Below are 25,236 nucleotides of genomic sequence, written 5' to 3'. Positions count from 1 at the left end.
TAATATTCTAAATAAATGATAAAACAAGAATTTCAGCAGTAGTATTGTTTTAACTGACAGCCTTCTTTACCCATTAAAATAAACTGGCACCACACATGGATTAATGCTTCTGTTATGATAATTTCTGGAATTTTTAAGAATATAAAGTAATGTAAATGAATAAAAAATAAAAAATGAATAAAAAAATAAAAAAAAAGACCCTTGCATACTAATGTAAAACCTATAAGGAATGCACTTTAAAAATAAATTCATTTTTACCTTTGGAACTCTGAGAAATTGGGTAAATCTAGTTTTCCAGCAGAATTCAAATCAGTACAATTTAGCATCATCAGAAACATGAAAGTAAAAACTTAGGCAATAGCATACGCCAACTGTGTTATTTATATTGATTCTTTGGTGTATTAACACCACTAGACATACCAGAAACAGGTGCTTGTGGTCTTCACACCAATAGACTTAACTGGACATGCTGCATTTAAGGCCATAAAACATTTTACTATAAACCTTTTAAACACATAGGCTTAGAGGCTTCATCAGTTTTTGATGTATATGGTAAATGTTTATTCTTACCCATCCAGGAAGTATGGAATTCAGTTGAATTTATAAATATAACCTAAAAGAAAGTGAAGTTTTAAACGACAGAATTTAATTTCCCATCAGAAAAAAAGGTTTCCAGAAAACGTTTCAAAGAGATACCTACAATTCTCCCTGATGATTTAGAGCTTGGAATTTATCACAGGTGCTCTTTGGTTCAGAATGAGACAAGAGAATAACTAGAATTACCACAGTAAGGGGACCAAGAGAATGAAGAGCTGAGCCAGAAAAACTTGTGTTTTCTTTCTGCATACAGAATACTGGGTATACTGCCCAAGAAGAGAGAGCTAGCAATCCATACGCTCTTGATTGCCCATGTCCCAGCAGTCATATTACATGAAATCCTTTAATCATAAAAATATTAAATTGACATACATTTTAAACTCAGCATTGTGATTCACAAAAAGTTGTCAGGAAATGAAGCTTCAATTCAAATGCTACTTCTGTAGAGCTCTGCGTATATACTCAAGATCTTTTTATATTCATTATTCATGTAGGGAATCTATTAAAATGTTTACCTAGTTTCTACCAAAACATTACAAAAGCCCACTGTGAGATTACACAATAGCTATTAATAGTGTATTTATTAAATAATCTACTTTTATTCTCCCTCATTTTTATTAGATACTTGAAAAATCTTTACCTTGGAAGCCTCATGGTATATCATGGTATACAGTGCAGTTCATTCTTCAAAGAATTTTCAAAATAATTCCACCACTTGATGTATCATTAATTGAATTTTGCTAATGATTAGCAAAAAGCATTTAAGACACAATGAATAGGCAAGCGACAGACTGGGAGAAAATCAGAATACATGTATATGACAGGATATATAAAGCACTCCTACAGCTCAGTAAGATAAACACACTTAAAATGGGCAAGAAACACTGAATAAGAACTATACTTTGTAATAAATACTATATTTTTGAGCATTTAAATACAATCAAGTTTATAAAAATGTAATTTGTTTTTTTCACGGGGGGGGGAGGTAACTAGAGCTGATGTTTCAGGTTGATCATGTTCCTACAAGTGCACACTTTTTGTTGGTTATTAATTAAAGGTTCCAGGATCAACATAAGGGTAAGCGAGGAATTCCCCTAGTTTGTTGCCTTCTGAATCATAGTGAAGCATTCGGAAGCAAACATCACAAAAGAAACATGGGTCATCTGGTGCGAAACTGTCATTGTTCGTCACCCATCTGTAGTTAAAAAACACACACACAAAAGTACATAATTACAACCAACTTTCTCATGCTGTAGGTATGACTTGTAATAATATGTAAGTAACATTCCCACTATTGACTTCTCATCCTATCTTATTCATAATTATAATCCTCCATAGGATTTCCTGGACATGTATACAGGCATATCACTATCAGTACTCTACAAGGCAAAAGGGCAGTCACAGAAACCGCAGAACGCTGCTTCCCTGAAAGGCTGCTTACGGTCAGGAGAAACACCCGTAACTGAAAGCACTGGGCACTTGCCCACGGCATACCTATCCGAGAAACTGCCGATATGAACATAATCCTTTCCTTCTAATAGGCCATCTTGAAAAGCAAATCAGATGCTACAGAGCTGATAAACTTTTGCTTAATTTATCTTTCTAACTGGTAAATTAGTACTGGTTAATTTGGAAATTCCAGCTGTTTTACTTAGAATTCAGGATAGAATGTTACACAGTGTATACAAATGGGAAATATGGACACCATTATTCAACTGAAACTTTGTCTTTTGACAGGAGATGTTACTAGTCTCAGATGAAAATGCTATTTTTCAGTTGATCTAAATTCTGCATCTCATGGAATGTTTTAACATTCCCTGATTTCCACTTTGATCTAGTAACTGTCTTCCTATTTATCACTTGGAAAAGCACATTGTGGAGAACCCAAAACAAGTTGATACTAAATCCTTCCCTTTTCCTCTGAATGGTTTGTTGACTGATCCATAGTTAAAGAAACAATCTACACATGCAGAATCACATAAAGCAGAAATTTTATAAAACCATATTTTGACCTCATTATACATGAGATGCTGTGTTACATTTTCACTGAAGAGAAACTGTAGATGAGACTGATTTTGTAGAGTGCAGAGAGGAGACAGAACACGGTTCCCTGATAACGCCGAGTGCCGTATCAACCAGACTAAAGTCTGACCTGTCCCTGCACTTCCGCTGTACATGATACTGCATCTCCTTACAGTTTAAAAATGTAGTAATCTACTGAACTGTTCTGCAGCACTTCTCTACTACACAAAAAACCCTTTATATTATTTATACCCCAAAGTATAAGCCTTCAGACTCAACATAGAAAAAAACTGAAATACCAAAAGTAAAAAATACTCGACTGTTGAAAGTAAACACTTCAAAAAAAAGATACCACTTACCTGGCTGTGTACATTTTACAAACAAAACATTTCCTGGTCCACAGCCAATGCTTCTTGATAAGAAGGGGATAAAGGGTCCTATCCAAACAGTCATCGCGATGCACAAGCCTTTTGTACAGGAGAAAATAAATGAAGCTATTAAATTACAAATGTTTGTGATGTATAATCAAACATACCTGTACCTCAATATTAACGTAAGTATATTTTTCAATTTTTTGCTCACTTGTACACCAGGTTTCACCAAATTGTGTTCCACAAAACACCTTCTCCAAAGGCATTTTGGATCAAACAATGCTTTCTATGAAACTTCCCAAATCCCTTCACGGTAACATGCACTGTGACTCTCTAAGTATTTTAGCTAGTTATTCTACCTAGAATAACTGATTATGTTATAATAGGGCTTTTGATTACTGGCCCCTTTATTAAAATCCAAATCCGACTTCTGGTATAATGTGAACTGGTAGGACTTTAGTTTTAGGTGTGAGAATTAAGAAATTGTGAGTGAAAATTAATCTCCACTATTCTACTCATCAGCTGAATGGGTTTGGGTAAATCCCTTAACCATGCTGGACCCCAGATTCTTCATCTGAAAAATGAAGGGGCTGCTCAAGAAGTATTCTACTGGTTCCTGGTCTCTGACAATTCTAAAATTGATTTTTTTAAGTAAAAAAGGGTAGCAATATATCAACTTCACCATCATAAACTGACGAATAAACTTTTAACTGTTTAACTATGGAATGGCATGGAATGTTTAAATCCACCTGTAAGATGAAAATGACTTTTAGTGTAAATTATGTTCCAGTTGCCGAGTTTAAGGAATGACACCATGTGCAGCAATATGCCTACGCTGTAAGAAATGAAAGTAAGAGCAGCCAGAACAGATTACTTAAAATTCAAAGTACACATATTCAAGAAATAAACATACATAATTTTGAAAGTCTCATAAATCTATGAGGTTTATGAGCTTTCCTGGCTCTTGCTTCAAAAATTCTTCCCAAGGGGCAAGTGTTATATATTAACTGTTTCTTTTTCTTTTAGCTCAACATGTCTGTACAGAACCACTGTTAACTTTGGTTAAATAGATGCTTAATGTTTAAATTATGACTAATTAATACTACCACCACCTAAGCTACGTAACAGACTACAGGTTCCTTTCACCATGTAACACTTTGTTTTCTAGCTACTAATTCTCCCATATTTGCATGTGCTGAGCTTTCAGTGTTCCTGTCACTAATTCAGTTCCCTCTTTTCTGATAGAAGAGTAAACATATTCTCCATCTGGTGCACCAACAGGAGGCCTAGCAGCTCCAGACACCCTTCCCAAGTCCTCCATCCTGCTCCAGTCTCCGCTCTGCCTGCCAGCTGTCATTCCAGGGTTTCCCTTTCCCATCACACCGAGAGCTCCTTTTCTGTCTTATTCTGCTTTGCATTCCATGTTTTCCTTTTCTAAGGTTAAGTCTGTGTGAAGAACTACCTCAGGTAGCTTCCTGAGCATCAGTGAATGGGAGGTAAAAGTTTTGGAGACTGTTAACTGAGATCCAGAGAAAAGGAAGCAGGGACTTTCTGATGCATCGGTTCCTATGACCGGTGTTAATACATGGGCATGTTATTGCTCCACAAGAAAACTTAGTCTCTCTGAAGGAATCCAACGGGATAGAGCAGGGCTTATTCCTATACATTGTTTTTCATATATTGCGATGTCCTAAGTAAGGAAAAGAAAAGCCACCAGCTATATAAAATTTATAACTCATCTTAAAACCTCATTTTTAAACTAGTCCTTCCCACTTAAAATCTTTATGAAAGCATTAAGATTTCATATTGGTCAAATATTAGAATTCTTCTTCTCTTCCCCCAGTTCCCTTTTATCTCCTACAAATTTTGGCAAAAAGACAAGAAACGGAGAAATATACCTGCAAGTTTGCAAAGTGCCTATATGGTATACAAAGTGGATGACTACTACCTGAATAATAGCTTTCTAGTATACAAATGGAGATACTTTTAAAAGTATTTATAAAATTTTAAACCTTTAATAAACAGTAAAGGATTTCTTATATAGTTCCCCCCCAAAATAATAGAGGATGCAAAGTTGGTCCATGAATGGAAAGCACTTATTTCTGCTGTTTCCAAGCCAAGCTGCACAGATAACTCTTACTAAAAAAAAAAACACAACTGCTTTTATACTACGAAATAAAAGGAAAGGGGAACAAATAAAATGTTCCGAGTACTGCCACTTACCTTATGTCAGTAATGACAACAACATGTTCACAGTCTCCCTGGTGACAGTATAAGTACGGAAAACCCAGTTTAATATATAAGTCATTGAAGGTGAAATCTTCCATTTTAGCAGTCTGGAACTTTCCATAGCCTCTATCATGGGACTCTGACCACTCAATGATAGTTCTGAGGTGGGGGAAGGCAAGGATATATATCATTGCTCCACAAAAACTAAAAATGACAGACAAGACAACAGTTTGCAGCACTTCACAAAACCTGGCTGACCCAATGAACCGGACAGTTACCATCCTGAAATGATGGATGCTGGAATTAGGAATTCTGAATTTTTCTTCATAATAGCAGCAGTTCTCAAAGTGTGGTTCCTGAGACTGCACAGGGGTTTGTGAAGTCAAAATTATCTTTACAATAATCCTAAAATGTTACTTGCTGCCTTTCCAACTCTTATTCTCTCATAAATGTATTTCCCTGGAGGCTGCATGACATGGGTTATCACTTCAGACTGAATGGAAAAGGTGTGACAATGTCACTCGTATTTTATTTTGTTCTGAAGAGGTTATTTTTCACAAAAATGTTATTAATGTTAATGTTTAACAGGATTATTTAAATCAGTCAATATTTAAAATATCTCAGTCTGCATTGCTAATGTAGTAAATATTGATAGCTATAACCCACATAAAAGCTCTTTGGAGTCCTCAATTATTTACAGTATAAAGAAGTGCTGAGGCCAACAAGATTGCGAACTGTTAGAATATAAATACAAGTGGTTATAATGAAAGAATTTATATAAACAGTCAGAAAAAATATACATATATACTCTACTTGCCAAGACACTGATGATAAAAGTATGGTCTAATTCACACAATAATTAGATATAGATTTTTCATGTTTTGTACTTAAGCAACCATACATAGCCTGTAAGGCCAACAACTATACACACTAAATAAGGAGGAAAATCGTGAAAGATTTATGGCTATCATCTAATATGAGGAACAGACATTAATAAAGTGTTTAAGGTGGATTTACTATATTTTTTAGATGTATCAAAGGCTCAAACGAGATTTAGTATAATTTCTAAAATAGTAGATAGTACATTTAAAAAACAATTCTGGACAGCAGGCAAAGATCCTGGAATGGCTGACATGCCCTTTTGGTAGGAAAATTTTCTTCTTGGAATAAAAATGTTTATTAACTTACTAGTATCTAGACCAACCTTGAAAATGTTTTAAAAATTGAGAATTTCTTACCCCAAATCAAACTAAAACAACCTAAAAAAATAATTCCTTGGCAAATATCCTTAACAGACTAGAGGATTTGTGGAGACAATACCATTCTGAGAACCAGAAATGGGAACGACTTCGAGAAGATTTTTGGAAACGGTACCTGCTCAAATCTCTGCACTCAGGGTATCTTTTATCATTGTAAAATGTTCCTTCAAAATAAAAGAAGGCTGATTTGTATAGGTCCTATAAGAAAACAAATGGCATTAAGAAAAAGGAATTATAAAATTGCTCTAAGAATTAAAAATTGAAACAGATTCATAGAGACAGGGAACAAACTGACAGATGCCAGAGGCAGGGTGAAATAAGGTGATGGAATTAAGTACAAATTGGTAGTTACAAAATAGTCATAGGCATGTAAAGTACAGCATAGGGAATATAGTCAATAATACTGTAATAACTATGTATGGGGCCAGGTGGGCACTTGAATTACCAGAGGGCACACTTTGCAACCTATATGAATGTCTATCTGCTATGCTATACATCTGAAACTAATACAAAATAGTGTTGAATGCAAAATGCAATAAAAAAATAAAATAGGGCAGGGTGCAGGGTGTGCGGGGAAGAAGGGGTCAATGGGAAAGAGGACTTCCGGAATAAAAAATAAAGAGGTATGACAAATGTAATACATGATAATGAATTTAAAAAAATAAATAAAATAAAAAAGAAAGAAAAATACAGCATGACAGGGGAAGAGAACACTACTCTGGATGCTGTAAGGGAAAGACCTCTCTGTCAAGGTGACATCTGAGACCAGGAAGAAATAAAGGAGTGAGCCATCTGAATGCCTGGGTGACGAGCATTCTAGGGTGAGGAAACAGAAGACAGAAAGGCTCTGAAGAGGAAGAGCTTACTTAGTACAGTGAGAAACAGCAAGAATGGCAGTGTGGTTTGAAGGCAACAATTGATGGAAAGAGTGTTAGGATATGAAGTGGGAAGGCAGAAAGGGTCAGATAATGGATCACTTGTAGACCACAATAAGAACTTTGTATTTTATTCTAGATGTAAGAGGAATCCTCTGCAGATCTGACACTTTAAAAAGATCATTCTGGCCCGGCCGGGCATGGCTCAGCGGTTGAGCGTCGACCTGGGATCTAGGCGATCAGGGTTCAATTCCCGGTCAGGGCACACGCCCAGGTTGCGGGCTCGATCAATGACTCTCTCATCATTGATGTTTCTATCTGTCTTTTTCCCTCGCCTTCCCTCTCTCTGAAATCAAAAAAGATATATTTTTTAAAAAAATAAAAATATCATTCTGGCCCGGCCGGGCGTGGCTCAGCAGTTGAGGGTCGACCTGGGATCCAGGTGATTGGGGTTCGATTCCCGATCAGAGCACATGCCTGGGTTGCGGGCTCGATCCCCAGTCAGGGGCGTGCAGGAGGAAGCCGATCAATGACTGACTCATCATTGATGTTTCTATCTCTCTCTCCCTCTCCTTTCCTCTCTCTGAAATCAATAAAGATATATTAAAAAACAAAAAAACAAAAACACACTAGCTGGCATAGAGGACAAACAGAAGTGTGGAGGGGTGCAGTGAGACTCAGGAGGGCACTGGAGCAGTACAGGCAGGAGATGATGGTGCCCACGAAGGCTCAGCCCTAAGGACTTCCTGATGCCTGCAGTGTGGGAAGGAGGCCAGCATGACTCACTCCAAGGTTTTTAGCAGCAAGTAACCAGGTGCAGAATGGGCAGATTCACTGAGATGGGAACACTGAGGAAGGTACAGATTTGAGGAGGAAGAGACAGCTAGAGTTTGCTTTTGAACAAATTAAGTTTGAGATGACAGACATCTGATAGAAACTGTCAAGGAGGCTGCTGGATATGTAAATTCAGAGATGTTGGGATTCGATACGCTCACCTGGGAATCCTGGTATTTAGAGCTATGAATCTGGACGAGTGCCTCGGGAGTACACACAGAGGAGAGGTGGGCACACACAAAGAAGTGTGAAAACTGCTTCACAGGGCTTACCAGCATTTATAAGTCAGAACGGTGAGACGCACCCAGCAAAGGAATTAAGTCAGTCAGGGAGGAAGAAAATCAATGGGTGTAATGTCCTAAAAGCCAAGTAAAGAAAGTGTTTCAAGGATAAAGGAATGTTCAACTGTGTCGCATGCTGATGAGAAGTCAAGTAAGAGGAGAACTGAGTCCCTGGCGGTGGCATCAATGAAGTGATTGCGGTGGAACGGTGGGGAACACCACAGCCAGGGGAAGACACACTGTCAAGAAGAGGGGTTGGGGTGGGAGATATATTACAGCACATCCTTACAACAGTGGGAGAGCTGACAGAATGTAAAAAAAAACCCTGATGATGCAGGGATGAGGGGATAATTAAAGAACCAAGTCCTCGATTATGCAATCAGGGGTGGAATCCAGGGGACATAGACTGGCCTTAGATAGAAGCTGGCTTAATCCATCCACTGCCAAAAGGTAGGAAGGCAGGGTGCATAGGCAGATGGGTAAATGTGGGCAAGATGATGGAAAATTCTTTTCTATTTATTTACTTACTTTAGAGAGAGGGCAGGCAGGGGAAGAAGGGATGGATGGGGGCAGGGGGAGAAACATCAATTTGTTGTTCCACTTATTTACGCATTTACTGGTTGCTTCTTATAAGTGCCTTGACTGGGGATCGAACCTGCAACCTTGATGTTTCAGGGATGACATTCTAACCAATTGAGCTACCCTGCCAGGGCTGGAAAATTCTTTTTTGATAACTTTATTTTCTCAGTGAAATAAACAGCAAGGTTTTCAGCTGAAGGTAAGCCATGAGGGGAAAATGTTCAGTTTCAGAAAGAAGACACCAGCTGCTTTGAAAAGGGGCAGAGTTAATCGATTACAGAAATGCAGTAAAAATGCCAGGCAGCACTGTGGCTAAGCAGAAATGTCCAGCAGGAACTAAAAACAATGGTTTGACAATCAGGAGAGAATGTGGCTATAGACGGAGATTAACAAAGATTGGAGCACACTAAAACCATGAAAACTGGGGGAAAGATCAGGAGAAGAATTAGAATATGAAAAACTAAGATAAAATCTAAGTTATAACATTTAGGTGGCTGGTGGCATAGGAACCAGCAAAAATAGAGATTGTGATGGCTCTTGTCCATACTCTATCTCCATTCTAGTTGATCCAGATATCTTTTTACTATTCTGCAGGAGGTGCTGCCTCTCTTAAGTGGGCCAGTAAATCTGAGGTCCTCTGCTAGTTGTACCAGGCAACAGAGTTAGTTCAAGCTTGCCCACCATAAAATTCATGAGCATCAAGGCCCTACTCCCTACTGAGCAAGGGATCCCTTCTGAAAACTTCTCGGGTAGCCAGGCTACCATTCTGCTCCTTTCCATAATTATCCAGTGAGTATGCAGCGTTTCTGTCCTGAGAGCATCGCCCTGGGTACCACCAGCAATGACAAGCATCACATGCTATGTCTTTGTTTGGTATTGGTCCTTGAACTGATGGGTCCTTCTACGGGCAGTGAGGTTCTTGTGTAGACTCGAACCCTTTGCTGGGGCAGTTATGACAAACTTATAGAGAGAGAGTGAACAGCAAATTCAAATGCTACAGTGAAATAAGTTGTATCAACAAGGAAAAGAGATCAATTGGTTAAACAGGTAGTTACTGTGACCTCTGAAGGAAGAGCATACAAAGAATGGATGAAAATGAACAGGACAAGTAGAACAGGACGGCTTAGAACAAAAAGGCATTTACTGGAATATTTACGATCTTGCAAGAGTAAACATTATTTCTTTAGCTTATTACTATTATTTCCTATTGCTTTATGGGGGGGAAAAAATCACCTTACTTTGCTGATGTGCTCGGGAGCTTGGTCAGGAGTATTGCTGAATTCCCCACCAATCTGGAGGTCACTGACACAGCAAATTGAATCCCTTAGCTCCGTGAGCTTTTGACTGCCCAGTACCAGCATCGTCTGGTATGGTTTGTGTTCTTTGTGCTAAAAGTCAAAAAGTACATAAATAAGTGTCCACTCAGAGATAATCAACTAAACTATAAATCCTGTCATAATCAGATCTGAATTAAGTTACTGGTTTTCTTGATTTAAGTTTTCCCCTAACTTGGCGTTGTTTTCTTAAATTCTCTAATTGTCTATTTGGCATTCATTATTTACAGGTCCAAACTAATGGCCAAAGCTGTTTACATCTCCCCTGTGATACAAAGCCTATACTCTGAAACCACCTCCTTTATCTCTCCTATCCAACATCTCGCCTACATCTTGCCTGTCCTAAATCAACTTCCAGGTACAGACAACTAGGGACAACCATGTGCCTCAGAGCCTACTAGAATTATTCAAACCAGCCAACTCTAAACTGTTTACTCTGCCCTGCCTCGCCTTTCTCACAGAAACCCTAACAAAGGCTGTGGCCTATGCTTTCCTCTCCCTCTTTTCTGCAGCCTCATTCACACTGGTGCTTCCCCCTGTGGCCCTACATAGCATGGCATACCCCCGCCTCTCAGGAAGTGTAAGTAATAAAGTCTTCTGTCAATGGCATTAGCCTCTAGTGATGTCACTTGTTCACCTTCATAAATTAAAATCCATGAGTATAACTGAGACACTTGGTGTAATGGTCTGAATGTTTATGTCTGCCCCAAATTTGCATGTTGGAATCCTAACACCCAAAGTCATGGTGTTAGGAAGTGGGGCCTCTGGGAGGTAACTCGGTTATGAGGGTGTTCTCATGAATGGGATTAGTGTTCTTACTCAAGGCGCACGCTCCACGCTCCGAGGGAGCATGCCCATGCCTCCCTCTCCCCCCCCTCCTTGTCCCCAGGCGCGTTACCTCTGCCTCTCTCTCTCCTAAGCTCCAAGGGAGCTTCTACCACCTTTGTAACTTTCTAAATAGACTTTCTCTTATTAAAAAAGAAAGAAAAGAGCCTGGCCGGGCGTGGCTCAGCGGTTGAGCGTTGACCTAGGATCCAGGCGATCAGGGTTCGATTCCTGGTCAGGGCACATGCCCGGGTTGCGGGCTGCAGCTGATCAATGACTCTCTCATCATTGATGTTTCTATCGCTCTCTCCCTCTCCCTTCCTCTCTCTGAAATCAATAAAGATATATTTAAAAAAAATTTAAAAATTAAAAAAATTTAAAAAAATTAAAAAGAAAGAAAAGAGAGCCCTCCCTGGCTGGTGTGGCTCAGTTGGTTGGGCATCATTCTGTATACCAATAGGATACTGGTCCGATTCCAAGTCAGTGCACATGCCCGGGTTGTGGGCTCAATCACTGGTTGAGGGAGTACAGGAGGCAGCCAAAAGATGTTTTGCTCTCACACATTGATGTTTCTCTCTCCCCCTCTCCCTTCCTCTCTCTAAAAATCAGTAAAATTCTTTTAAATAAATAAATAAATAAACAAATAAATGAGATCCCATAGAGCTCCCTAGCCCCTTCTGCCATGTGAGAAGCCTTCAGCCCAGAAGAGCCCCAACCTGACCATGGCAGCACTCTGATCTTGGATTTCCAGCCTCCAGAACTGTCAAAAATAAATTTCTGTTGTTTATAAGCCACCCAGTCGGTGACATTTTGTTATAGAAGTGAGTATGGACTAAGATACTTGATAAGAGAACTTTTTAGTTTAAACTAAAGTTTACAATCAAGATGTGACTAAATGACATTAGCATGAAAAGCCTGTGGACTATAATTTCATCTAGCATCACTGTCTTTTAAAATTTCCTGGAAGGCCCGGCCGGGCGTGGCTCAGTGGTTAAGCATCGACCTAGGATCCAGGCGATAGGGGTTCGATTCCCGGTCGAGGGAATCACATGCCCGGGTTTCGGGCTGCAGCTGATCAATGACTCTCTCATCATTGATGTTTCTATCTCTCTCTCTCCCTCTCCTTCCCTCTCTCTGAAATCAATAAAGATATATTAAAAATAAATAAATAAAATTTCCTGGAAGTTACCACCTGAAGTCAAGCCATCTATTCACTACTCTAATGTTATAAGCCCAGAGGCTGTTTTATTGGTTTTGTTTTATTTGACTGGTAATTTGAAATCTTCATCAAACAAAATAATAAGTACTAACTATATTCCAGATGCTTCATCAAAGCTTATTTATTCACAAGTTTATGTATAGTAACATTTCAATTAAGCCTTTTCAAAGTTTATGACATCTATTTGAGGAATCAAGAATACATGAGGTCTGGTATGGGACAGTTCTTTTTATTAGAGGCTCCTAAGGAATTCCTAGATACCCCTGACCTGTTACCTTTCTGCATTTTCATTAAAGTAGACCTGTCTTTAGTTAAACATCTTCCCAAGTATTCAAAACTGGTGAACAAACGTCACTTCACTCCTTCTGGGGGGGGAAAAAACAACCCTTAAGACATCATATCATTAGAATCATTGTGGCTTTCTATATACTTGCAGTTGCTTCCAGTGCAGGAACTACAGTATGCATTCCAACACTAAAACTGTCATCCTATTAATCAAGAGATTATTTGAAACTTGATCTTATTTACAATATTCTGTATTTTTAAATTTTTTAAAAAATATATCTTTATTGATTTCTGAGAGAGGAAAGGAGAGGGGGAGAGAGAGAGAGATAAAAACATCAATGATGAGAGAGTCATTGATCAGCCACCTCCTGCACATGCCCCACTGGGGATGGAGCCCACAACCGGGGCATGTGCCCTCACCGGGAACTGAACCCCGATCGCTTGGATCCTAGGTCGACGCTCAACTGCTGAGCCATGCCTGGCTGGGCTACAATATTCCTTATTAAAACAAAGAACCCAAGAACATAAGCAGGGTGCCAGATAAAATAGCATTTGCTTGCATTTACTCTGAACCCTCAGGAATATAACTCTTCAAATAACTAAACCATGTGACAAAAGTCACTCATCTGTGGAATGCAAAAGGATTTACTACTGACCTTATGAAATATAACAGGGTACAGGATATTCACAGACAGGATAAGCTCCCCTTCCTCAATCATGTCCGCTGGATTTCCAGGCTTTTTCCCTATGGCATGTGACTCCTGAAGGAGGAAAACAAATGAATAAGAGACATGAAAACCTGACACTGACTCAGAGAAGGGGCGGTGTGCAACAATGCCTATGAGCAAGAACTCAGTCAAACAGCCCTGACTCCTAATTTTGACTCCTAATTCTACTTCAAGAAAATATTAAAACCTCTTTAAGCTTTAGTTTCATCTTCTGTAAAAAAAACAGAAAATATTTATTTTACAGAACTGTTGCTGGGAATGTGTACATAAAGCACCTAGTAAGATGTCTGACACTAAATGCTTAGCCAATTGATAATAAAACAGGAATAATAGGAATATAAATTAACGTTGATATCATATTGGCATTTACAGTTACTAATCTTTTACATACCTGCTCTCATATTATTATGAGAGCCATTTGACAGATGAAGTTCAAAGGTTTGGATTTACCCAAGGTAAACCAGCAAGACAAGATGCAAATACACACCTGTTTGGCTTTAGAACTCATTTTTTTACAACACTGTCACATCTTTAATACACCACACTCTTTTATATCTGCTTAATAACTATAAAATGGGGGCCACCAGTGTGGACTGGTTAAGTAAAAGACATTTTAAAAATAAGTGGGCCCGGCCGGGCATGGCTCAGCGGGTGAGCGTTGACCTGGGACCCAGGCGATCGGGGTTCGATTCCCGGTCAGGGCACATGCACAGGTTGTGGGCTCGATCAATGACTCTCTCATCATTGATGTTTCTGTCTCTCTCTCTCCCTCTCCTTTCCTCTCTCTGAAATCAATAAAGATATATTTAAAAAAAAAAAAAGTTAGAATAAAAATAAGTGGGAGTGATGTCAAACACAAGATGGTGAAGTAGGAAGCTCGGAGAATCAGTCCCTCCACCAAATCAACCAATAAGATGGGAAGGGAGATTGGAATAAACTATTTTTGAACTTTGGACCTGATCAGAATTCACATCAACCAGGGGGCTGCTTAATGAAGGGACGCACTGCTGATTTTTCATGGATGAGCAGAGGGTACAAACCACCCACCACTCCTCCATTCTTCAGTCCTGCTGCAGACATGGGAACAGCAGCCCACCGTCCCAGAAATGATGGCCGATGCCAGGACAGGCAGGGGGGACCCTGTTCTCCGAAAATTGGGGGTTGTGTCTTTTGGTTGGTCTAGTGATGCCCTGAAGGCCTGGTGCAGACACCTGCCTTGGTTTTGGCCCTCTTGCCAGCTGTGGCTTCCCCCAACAGCAGCTACTGGAAACGTTAAAGGGACAGGGCCTGTTCTCATTTGTGGAGGAAGACATTAAAAGAAATCTTATGACCCTGGCTGACTACAGAGATGATGAAAGAGAAACATCAGTGATAATACACAACACAGAAAACACACATTGGAAAAATAGTTTGGAAAAGTCACAAATAGACAGCTACAGCCCTCAACAAGTAATAAATATACTCAAAATGTTCAGTTATCAACAAAAAAACTTATAAAACACACACAAAAAACATGAAAATATAGCCCATTTACGAGAAAAAAAGAATTTGACAGAAACCACCCTTAAGGGCGCCCAGATGTTGAAATTACTAGTCAGTGATCTTAAATCAACTTTTTTTTTAAATCCTTACCTGAGGATATATTTTTTTCCATTGCTTTTCAGAGAGAGTGGAAGGGAGAGAAAAAGCAAAAGAGAGAGAAACATCGATGTGAGAGCGACACATCGAATGGTTGCCTCCCTCACACACCCCGACCAGAGCTGGAGATCAAACCTGCAACTGAGGTATGTGCACTTGGCCAGAAATGAAACCAGGACCCTTCAGTCCACAGGCTGACACTCTAACCACTGAGCCAAACTGGCTAGGACTTAAATCAACTCTCTTAAATGTACTCAGTGACCTAAAGAAAACTACATACAGAGAGCTAAAGGAAATGAGGTTCCTTAATAAGATTAACAGTCAATTTCTCACCAGAAACCATGTAGATAAGAAGGCAGTGGGACTACATATTAAAAGTCACGAAGAAAACCCTGTCAGCCAAGAATTCTATACCTGGAAAAACTATCCTTCAGTAATGAGGGAGAAATTAAGACATTTTTCAGATAAAACTATACAGGCAAATATGAAAGCCAGTATTACTGTACTTTTGATTTATAACTTTTTTTCCAAAAGCGAATGCACAAAACAATATTTATAAATTTATGTTAACAGACATACAATATGTAAAGATGTAATCTGTGACAATAATAATATAAAGGGAGAGGAATGGAGATGTAGAGAAGCAGTGTATTGATGCTTCTGGACATTACTAAAACAAAGTTGGTATTATCAAAACTAGGTTGTTATAATAAGCAAATTCATAGAGAAAGAAATTAGAACAGAGGTTACCAGGGGCTAGGGAACAGGGGCTAGGAGAAGGGAAAATGGGGAATTACTGTTTAACAGATATAGAATTTCTGTTTGGGATGATGAAAGGTTCTGGTGATGGTTACAAAGCACTATGAATATATATGCCACTTAAATGAACATTTAAAAGTAGTTAAAACAGTAAACTTTGTCATATAAATTTTAACAATAAAAAAATAAGTGGGAGAGACAATAAATGCCCCTATACACCACTTAGTGCCCAACACCATATGTGGCACATAGTAGGTTTTCAAGAATATGTAATGAATAAACCCATGATCTCTATTAACACTTGATTTCTTATTACCCACCATCCTAAATTTTTCTGAAGGTTTTATATAAGAGATGATGGATTAGGGGAAAAAGTGGGTAAACCAAGATCAGGAACAGAATAAAAATACCAGGAATAGGGTGGTGAATAGGCATGAATTTAGCCTAACACAGAGAGCAAGACCAAACAAAAAGAAAAAATACAGACATTTGAGAGTAAAATGTCATCACTTGAATTCTGAGGGTCTTTTTCTTCTATTTCCCAGTCCCAATAAAGTTTCACTAGTTTGCTTTCAACTGAGTATATCCAGTATAAAGCCACCATACCGTCATCACACACACTCACCCAGTGACAGCTTATCGTTTCATGGGAAAAAGTGAAAAAGATGAGACTCTTACCATCTCGTAAGCAAATGTTTCTTGTCTGCACACCCGATCTATCGTTATTGTTTCTTCCCGATGTTCCAAAAGCCTCTTTCTAACCCTGTTATAGATACAAGAACAATCCAACTTCAGCAGTCTTCATTGAGGCTTCAGACACATCTTTTTTTTTTTAAACTAATTTTAGATTCAAGAAAAGCTGTAAAAATAGTACAAAAAATTCCCTTATATCTTTCACTGGGCTTCCCCTATGTTAACATCTTACAGGATCACAGAATAATTATCAACACCAGGAAATTAACATTAATACGGTATTGTTAACTACAGACCTTTCTGGAACTTCACAAATATTTAAATTCAATGCCTTTTTCTGCCCCAGTGTCCCTGAACAGGACACCACACTGCATTTCTTGCTTCTGCTTTTTCCTCTGGTCTTTTACAATTCTGCAGTCCTCCTTTGTCTTTTACCATCTTGACGCTTCTGAGGAGCTTTAATCAGTTCTTTTGTAGAGTGTCCTACAATTCAGATTTGAGTACTGTTCCCTCATGACTGGAGGAAGCCTATATACATTTCTGGCAAGAATACCACAAGAATGACGATGTCCTTCACTGTATGACCACGAGGTTCATGATGTTAACAACAGTAGTACAGGGTGGGGCAAAAGTAGGTTTACAGTTCTTCATATGGAAAATACAATAATTAATAAATAATAATAGAAGAATATAATTACTCTGTTTTACGTACTCACAACTGTAAACTTACTTTTGTCCCACCCTGTATGTCTAATTACTGGAGATGTTTACCTTGTCTGCCAGGTTGCTACACTTGAAAGATACTTTTCCTTTGTACTTGATAAGTACTTGGGGGAGATACTTTATGCATCTTGTTTCTCCTCAAACTTTCACGTAGAAATTTTAGCATTCACAGTAGATTTTGCCTGCAACATTTTTTACTGTAGTTTATGTCTAATGGTGATTCTCTATTTCCCGCATTCTACATTTATTCATTGATATTATGAAGACCTGTCTCTCTCCTCCCATTTATTTACTTGATCATTTATATTACTATAAACTCACAGATATTTATTTTATTCTATAGGTTAAAATCTAACACTATCATTATTTTGTTGCTCAAACTGTTCTAGCTTTGACCATTAGGAGCTTCTTCAAGTTGACTCCTGTTCTTTCAACAAGCCATCTTTTTTTTTTCTTCTTTTTTGTAGTATGTCCCTACTTTCTGGTACCATAAGAGGCTCAAGGCTCATTCTCTATTTCCTTGTCTCAGCGCTGGAATCAACTGCTTCTCCTAGGAGCCCTAATTCCTTTATTGGAGAGAGATGTTTAGAGAGCAGTATCTGGGCGCTAGGCATTCTCATTGTTACTGAAGTCACTGCTTCTAGGCTTCCCAGCAGAGAGGTGGGAAATATATATGTATACTAACCCATGCACGTAAAATTTATTTGTATTTCTGTATTTTTCTGTTACATATTCAAAACCATGAGTTAATACTGACACTTTCAATCCCAAACTAAAATCACAGGATTCACTTAAGCCTTCATCCTTTCCTTGTTTATGGCTTTTCTCCACAAGTGAGAAACGCAACTCCCATAATTTAATCCATTAACTTAATTCTAGAAAATACATACTTTCAAAATTGCTAACCTACACCCCTGTGAGAAACACTAACTCATGAACAGTTCTTTTTGGCTTTAGCCTTACAAAATTCAATCAAGATGCGTACAGAGCTCAGGTTAGTTCTTTTTCCCCCATTCTCCTCAGTGTAATTATGTAACTCATTTGTGACACAGGCTCACTTGTTGGTTTTATATTCTATTTTCGGTTGTCCAACCCACATCCTGGTTGGTTTTGTGCGATTACTTTTGGGGTATGTGAAAGGCATGTGAAACATCACTGTGGTTCTAAGAGTCAGAGTTATAAAAAATATAGTAAGAGAAGCGTCATTCCCTCTCTGTCCCTACTAACCTGTTCCCATTCCCTCCTTACTTTCTACTCCTGTAGGCAACCAATCTCTATAGTTTGGTTTATCTTTTCCATTTCTTTCTTTTTTAACTGATCTGAGAGAGAGGAAGGGAAAGGGGGAGGGGGAGGGGGGAGGGAGGAAGAGAGAAAGAGGGAGGGGGAGGGAGAGGGGGATGGAGAGAAAGAAACATCAATGTGAATGAAACATCCATCGGCTGCTTCCCGCATGTGCCCTGATCAGGGATTAAACCTGCGACCTTACAGCACAGGGGACGACACTCCAACTGAGCCACACCGGCCAGGGGTATCCTTTCCATTTCTTCTGTTCAAATAAGCTGATACCTACGTATTTTCTTATATTCCTTTCTGCATCAGTCTGAGTTCAATTAGGAGAAAAAAAACTAAACAGTAATTTGAACAAAGTTTAATCTAAAGAATTGTTAACTTTAATGGAGGATTGGAGTAATGGGGGTCTGGCAAGTAAGAAGTAAAGGACTCTAGAGAACATAGAAACAGCAGATATATGGAGTACCCTCTCCCTTAGTCTTTCTGAGAAAGAGTGCTCAAAAAGTCTCCCCTTTCGCCTCCAAGACTGAGATCCAGACCTTGTTGGAAAGGGCACAGCTGTACTCACTGAATGGCAGAAAAGTTGCTAAGGTGCACCATCACTGGGCTCTGCTGGAAATCTACCTTCAAGAGTGCCAGAGAAGGCTGTTGAGGGGAGGTGTTAAGGGGAATGGCAGGGAAAGCTGCTGGTGGTGAGTGCTATGACTGGTAGGCACTTCAAGAGCTGGGCGCTGGGGAAGCTGTGTGCACTGCTGGATCCTGCTGAGCCAGCACAACTCTTCCTGCAAAGTCTCTCCTGTGCCCTTTAATGACAAAGCTTAACACTGTGCCAGTTGGCAAAGAAAAAACTTTAAAGGGCCAAGACCCATTTTTAGAGAGCAGACAAAAAGGTAAATTTGTAGATGAGAGCCATTAAATTGACACCTGGCAAATACTCTTTTGTACGTGGAAGGGTAGCATATGCTTTTGGCCTCTGCTTTTTTCATCTAACAGTATTTCCTAGAAATCACTCCACAGGATCACCCATTCTCATCCTTTAGTGTAGCTGCCCAGTAATCCCCCACTGTGTGGATGTCCCACAGTCTGTTCAACACTCTCCTATGTATGTATATTTACAACATTTCAAGTAATAATTTTGCTATTATAAACGACACTGGAATTAATAACCTCATATGTAATGTATTTTCATAATGTCGGAGGTATATCTTCAGTAGAGATTGCTACAAGTGACACTATTGGGTCAAAAGGTATGTGCCCGTGTAATTTTGTTAGACATTACCAAATTTTACACATTTCTTGTTAAATTTATTCCTAAGTATTTAACCTTCCTTTTGACTACTGTAAATGGGATTTTCCCTACCATTATGTCCTAATTGCTGTTTGTATATATGAAGGCTATTGTTTTTCATGTATCAATTTTGTATCCTGCTATTACACTAAATTTTTTTTTTTAATTTAATTTTTTAAAAAAATTTATTGATTTTAGAGGGATGGGGGGAGGGGAGAAAGAAAAACAAACAAAAACATTGATTTGTTGTTCCAATTATTTATGCATTCACAGGTTGCTTCTTATATGTGCCCTAACTGGAGACGGAACCCTCAACCTTGGCGTATTAAGAGGGCGGTCTAACCAACTAAGCTACCCGGCCAGGGCAACACTAAACTGGTTTTTCATGTTTCACATCTGTTTTAGCATTGATTCCTTCAGGATTTTCCAGATATACTATTTTATCATTTGCAAAGAGAGCTAATTTTTTTCATCTATTCTTATGCCTCTAATTGAGTTCTCTTGCCAAACTGCAGAGTTAATACCTATAGCAAAATGTTGCAAAGTAGTGGAGATAACAGGCATGCCTGCCCTGTTCCAGATCTGAGTAGAAATGCCTGTCCACTTCTCTACTAAACAAGACACTAACTTTACAACTAAAGGATATATATTTTACCATGTCAGAGCAGTAACCCTATAATTTCCATTTCCTTGAGTTTTTATCTTGAATGGGTAACTGAATTTTGTTAAAGGCTTTTTTAGCATCTCTGGGAATAATCAAATGACTTTTACCTTTAGATTCATTGATACAGTATGGTATTAGTAGATGTCCTAAGACTGAACTAACCTTGCATTCCTGTAATAAATCCCACTTGGTCCTGGTGTACTGTTTTCTTAATATGGTGCTGGATTCTTTGCTAATATTTTCTGAGTGTTGAATGATACTGGTCTCAAGTTTTCTTTCTCTGTAATATCTTTATCTAGTTTAAGTATCAGTGTTACGTTTGCTTCATAAAAAGAATTAAGACTTTTTTCCTCCGTTTCAAGGTCCTGGAGCATTGGGACTATCTGGTCTTTGAATGTTTGGTTGAATTCTCCTGTGAAACTATCTGGACCTGGAATTTTTGTGGAATATTTCCTTAAATAATGTTCTCTGTTTTTCTATGAAAATTGGTCTACTTATGTTTCTAACTCTAATATGGTTAATTTCAATAATCTGTATTTCCCTAAGAAATGATCTATTTCATCTAGGTTTTCGAATTTATTTCCGTAGAGCAGGGACCAGTAAACCTTTCCTTAAAAGGCCAAAAAGTAAATATTTTAGGTTGTGAGCCATCTGGTCTGTTTCACAGCTACCCAACTTGCCACTGTAGCACAAAAGCAGCCAAAAAACAGGTGGGCAGTCAGTGGGTTGCCAACCTCTGCAAAGAAGTCTCTTATAATTTAAAAAATTTGTTTCAATATGTTTGTGCTTTCTTCCATTTTTTTCTTAATCAAGTTATCTAATGGTTTATCTATTGTTAATTATTTTTAAAAGCAAAGATTTCGATTAGACTCATCCTTTTTCTATTTTTCTCATTAATTCCTGCTTTTACCACTATTCCTTCCTTCCTTATAGTTTCTTTTGGTTTACTTTGCTGTTCTTTTTTTAGTTTTCTGAGCTAGAAATTTAATTCATTTATTTTATTCTTTCCCTTTTAATAGATTGTTTAGGGTGGTAAATTTTCCTTTAATCCCTGCTTTAAATGTATTCCTTATATCGTGATATGTGGTGTTTTCAATGTCATTATTTCTTAAAAATTCTGTCATTTCAATGTGTTCTTCCCTTTCTGACCACATGTTATTTAATAAGTCTTAAAGTTTCCGGATGGAACGGCCTGATTTTTTTGTTTTTGTTAGTAAATTCTAATTTTATTACATCTGCAATCAGAGAGTGTTATTTGCAGTATTTCGTCTTTTTTTTTCTTTTGTCAAATATATCTTTACTGATATTTTTCTCCTTTACATGCATAAAATTATTCCAGTAGCTCCTTTGTTAGACAAGGAAAAAAGTAAGTGCCAGAAATTTATTTATTTTATACCATATTAAATGGGTCGTGTACTTAGGGGTTTTTTTATGTTTACGTTTTTAAGTTATTAGTGGGGAGAAGGAAGGTTTAGAGAAAAAGAAAGCGTAGAGATATAAATTTTGGCTTTTGGCTCAAGTGTAATTTATTTGCAGCTCTGTTAAAATTAATATTAGTTATATTTTAAATATAATAGTTTCAAAGTACTACATCAAAATAATCTCAGCTGAGGAATGCTGTACTCACTCCTTTTACATTAGATTATATATATAATTCTACCCACATTTCCTATGGAAAATAACCAAGAAGATCCAGTTAATCTAGTAAGAAAAAACAGCCAGGGAAGCAATTCGTAAAGTGGTCTGAAAATTACTATTTAACATGGCTTAATAAAATCATTATAAGCCAATCAGTATGTTATTAACTATAACAAAGAATAGTATGCTTTATCATTATCATCAGCCAATCTCTAAAATCCACTTTCCCAGGTTTATGAAAATTTCATTTATTCCACTCATTCCACAAATATCTACTGAATCTCCAATTATGCACCAAAGTTCTAGGAACTGGGGATATAGCAGTGTATGTGGCAGATATAACTTAAGGAACTTTTAAGTCTAACTAGAAACACAGAAAATTAAACATGTATATTGTAAATGTGATGAGAATCTTGATTAGAGAAGTATGAGGGTCACATAAGCATAAAAGGGGTTATAAATGAAGTCCTTACCCCCTCAACTAAGACTTGAAGGATAAGTAGAAGCCAGCAAGACCAGGGGGACAAGGAATAGTAAGTGCTGTAGGCAAAGGCCTGGAGTGAGAGCACATTCCAGGAACTGAGAAAGAACTGCAGTGTGGCTGGAACACTGCCAAGGTGGCTGAAGAGATCAGCAAGATCCATTCTATAGAGGCCCTTGTAAGCCACTTAAGAACTCAGGACTTCTGCCTAAGAGCCACTGAAAGGTTTCTGGGGAAAGTGACACAATCAGATGTGCAGTTTAGAAAAATTCAACACATCAATCAACAATAAAGAGCACCAATTGGAGCAAAGCAGTATAACAGGCTTAATGGCAAAACACAGATGAAAGAGTCTGACATCAGAAATGTTAGAAGAGTTCTAGACATTCCTGAAGGGAGAGAGATGGGTTTTAGTAATGTGGAAAGAAATCTTAGAGCCTCAAAGATGGAGTAATTTTCAGATGGGAGAGGGGCCATGAGCATCCTGAGCCATTTGAAAGAGAAAGTGGTTGAAAATGAATCTAGAAAAGCAAATTTGAGCTATATGTGGAAGACTTCAAATGTCAAAATAAGGGGTCTGAAATAAATCCAAAGAGGATAGAGCCACTGACAATGCCTTAGCAAATGAGCATGTTCAGATGATAGCATGATGAATACATCAGGAGAAAACATGGGACCCAGAAAGACAGGAGCCCTGCATAGTGCTCCAAATGTTGCTAATGTAAATATTAGCAGTAGGGAAGGGAAACTGATTTGGCAGCTATGACAATAAAAAAAAAAAACAAGGCAGAGTTAAAAATGTACGCCTGAGTTTTTGGACTTTTATTATGTTTATCTTTTAATACCATTTTTCTAGTAATTCATTTTTAACCTATTTTTAAAAAGTATTAATCTGTCAAAAATTAAAAACAAAACAAAACTGGTCCTTTACCGGACAGTTTGAGAGGCACTACCAGAGTATGTAGCTTGCACCTGAAATCTAAGTAGATTACTGTACCTTTGTAAACACACATTTAAAAATAAACACAAATCTGAATATGGACTAAGTATTAGAAGATATGTATTTACTGTTAATTTTCTTAGTTGTTATAAGATTATGTAGGAGAACGATACTTTTAGGAGCTCTATGTACGCTGTCTGCAACTTACTGAAAGGGTTCAGAAATGGAAAAAGACACACAGCAGGTATCTCAAAAACATACATTTGAAGCAAATATGACTAAATGTTAACGATGGTTGAAGCTAGGGGGTGGGATGACAACAATCACCTTTCGAATAACATGATGTTGAAAAATATTTAAATTAATAGCACATAATAAAGGCAAGGTCCTCCATACCCCAAAGTCACTAGGTCGGTGTCCTCTGGGATGACTTCTGGGTCCTCATCTTCCTCCCGGCACTTCAGTTTATCAAGGCTAAAACAAAACAAAGGAAAAGCAATCATGCATCTCGTCCCTGGTGAGTCGGGGTGGTGTCCTAAATACATCACCAAATAATTAAGAAGTGAGATAAAAATCCAGCAGGCGGCTCAGAGGAGGCCAGAATTCTAGGCAATGATATCTGTGTAAATATTCCATAAATAAAAGCACACACTGCCGATTGAAGGAGGCCCATACTGTGTTAAATGGAGGAACGAAAATATTTTTTTTAAGTTATTTTTGTATTTTCACCCCAAATAAGGCACTTGGGGAGAAAATGTCAGTGATAGCATAACCCGGGTGGCCCCCAAAGGGACCCCAGCTGGTCAAGGTTTTAACACTCTGGCCAAGTCTTCCAGCCTTACGGTACCAAGGTTCTCCCACTGTCAGAGCATCTGTCAACGGCAGGTACACCGTCGCTGTTCCTCCGATTGCTTTTCTGCATTAACAAGCACTTGAACGAGCAGCGAATAGAAAAATTAATCTTTTATGCAGCTCCCTCGTCCCTCCACTCCAGCTCGCACAACGTACGCCCTCGGGTCCCGGGGGCTGGCCGGGTGTTGCGGGGAAGCTCCAGCAGGCTGAACGCTTTGCAAGGGCGGCCCTTCGGCCCCCGGGAGGGAACCCAGTTCCTCCCAAGGGAGGGTCCCGGGGAGCGCGGGAGCGAGGCTGCCCCCGGACCGGCCCCGCACTCACCCGCAAACGGCTCTCAGCTCGGTCGCCGCCTCCAGGCTGCAGCCCAGATCGCGGGCCACGGCGGCATCCTCCCAGCCCGAGGCGGCGACCCCTCCTTGCCCAGGCGGCGCGGACGCCGCCGACTCCTTCAGCGACAAATCCCCTTGCCCGCGCAGCCGGCCACGCCACAGCTCCCCGAAGGCGCCCACGTGGAAAGCACGCGTGTTTAGCTCCGGAAGCTCGTACTCTGGAAAGTTGCAGCCGCCCCTGCCGGGGGCCGGGTCCTGCCCGCCGCCGAGCCCGCTGCACGTTGGGGAACCCAGCTCGCTTTCAGCCATGTTCGCCCCGCTCCCTTCCCAGCGAAAGCCGGAGGCCCAAGGCCTCGCAGAGCGCGATGGGACTTGTAGTTGCACGTGGCCCCGGCCTGCGAGCAGCGGGGCCGCGCCGCCCGGGCTTCAGACACTACATTTCCCCGCAGGCCCCGGGGCAGCGGCGCCGCGAGCCCCCGCGTGCGGGGCAGAGCGCATTGTTC

At 39.2% G+C, this 25,236-nt stretch overlaps 1 protein-coding gene across 1 annotated transcript; it reads right to left on the bottom strand.

Annotated features, from left to right (window-relative positions):
* Positions 1–33: 33 nt before the first annotated feature.
* On the bottom strand, positions 34–25,080 carry SNAPC3 (small nuclear RNA activating complex polypeptide 3). The gene is made up of 9 exons (XM_081151624.1): positions 24,726–25,080; positions 23,949–24,026; positions 16,514–16,598; positions 13,367–13,471; positions 10,286–10,435; positions 6,594–6,676; positions 5,214–5,378; positions 2,979–3,086; positions 34–1,792 (listed from the first exon to the last, which is right to left on the bottom strand). The coding sequence occupies exons 1-9, from the start codon at positions 25,040–25,042 to the stop codon at positions 1,645–1,647; spliced, it is 1,239 nt and encodes a 412-aa protein (XP_081007750.1). The 5' UTR covers positions 25,043–25,080; the 3' UTR covers positions 34–1,644.
* Between the last annotated feature and the right edge of the window lie 156 nt (positions 25,081–25,236).

This window comes from Miniopterus schreibersii (assembly GCF_964146895.1).
Source record: "Miniopterus schreibersii genome assembly, chromosome: 11".
Taxonomy (NCBI): Eukaryota; Metazoa; Chordata; class Mammalia; order Chiroptera; family Miniopteridae; genus Miniopterus; species Miniopterus schreibersii.
Note: the sequence above shows the minus strand (reverse complement) of the source record. Positions and strands in the feature narration are given on the sequence as shown.

Coding starts and splice junctions, on each gene's coding strand:
- SNAPC3 (XM_081151624.1), bottom strand. CDS start 25,042: ATGGCTGAAAGCGAGCTGGGTTCCCCAACGTGCAGCGGGCTCGGCGGC. Junction 16,599..23,948: donor ACCGACCTAGTGACTTTGGG/GTATGGAGGACC, acceptor TATCTATAACAG/GGTTAGAAAGAGGCTTTTGG. Junction 10,436..13,366: donor ACCCTGTTATATTTCATAAG/GTCAGTAGTAAA, acceptor TTTGACTTTTAG/CACAAAGAACACAAACCATA.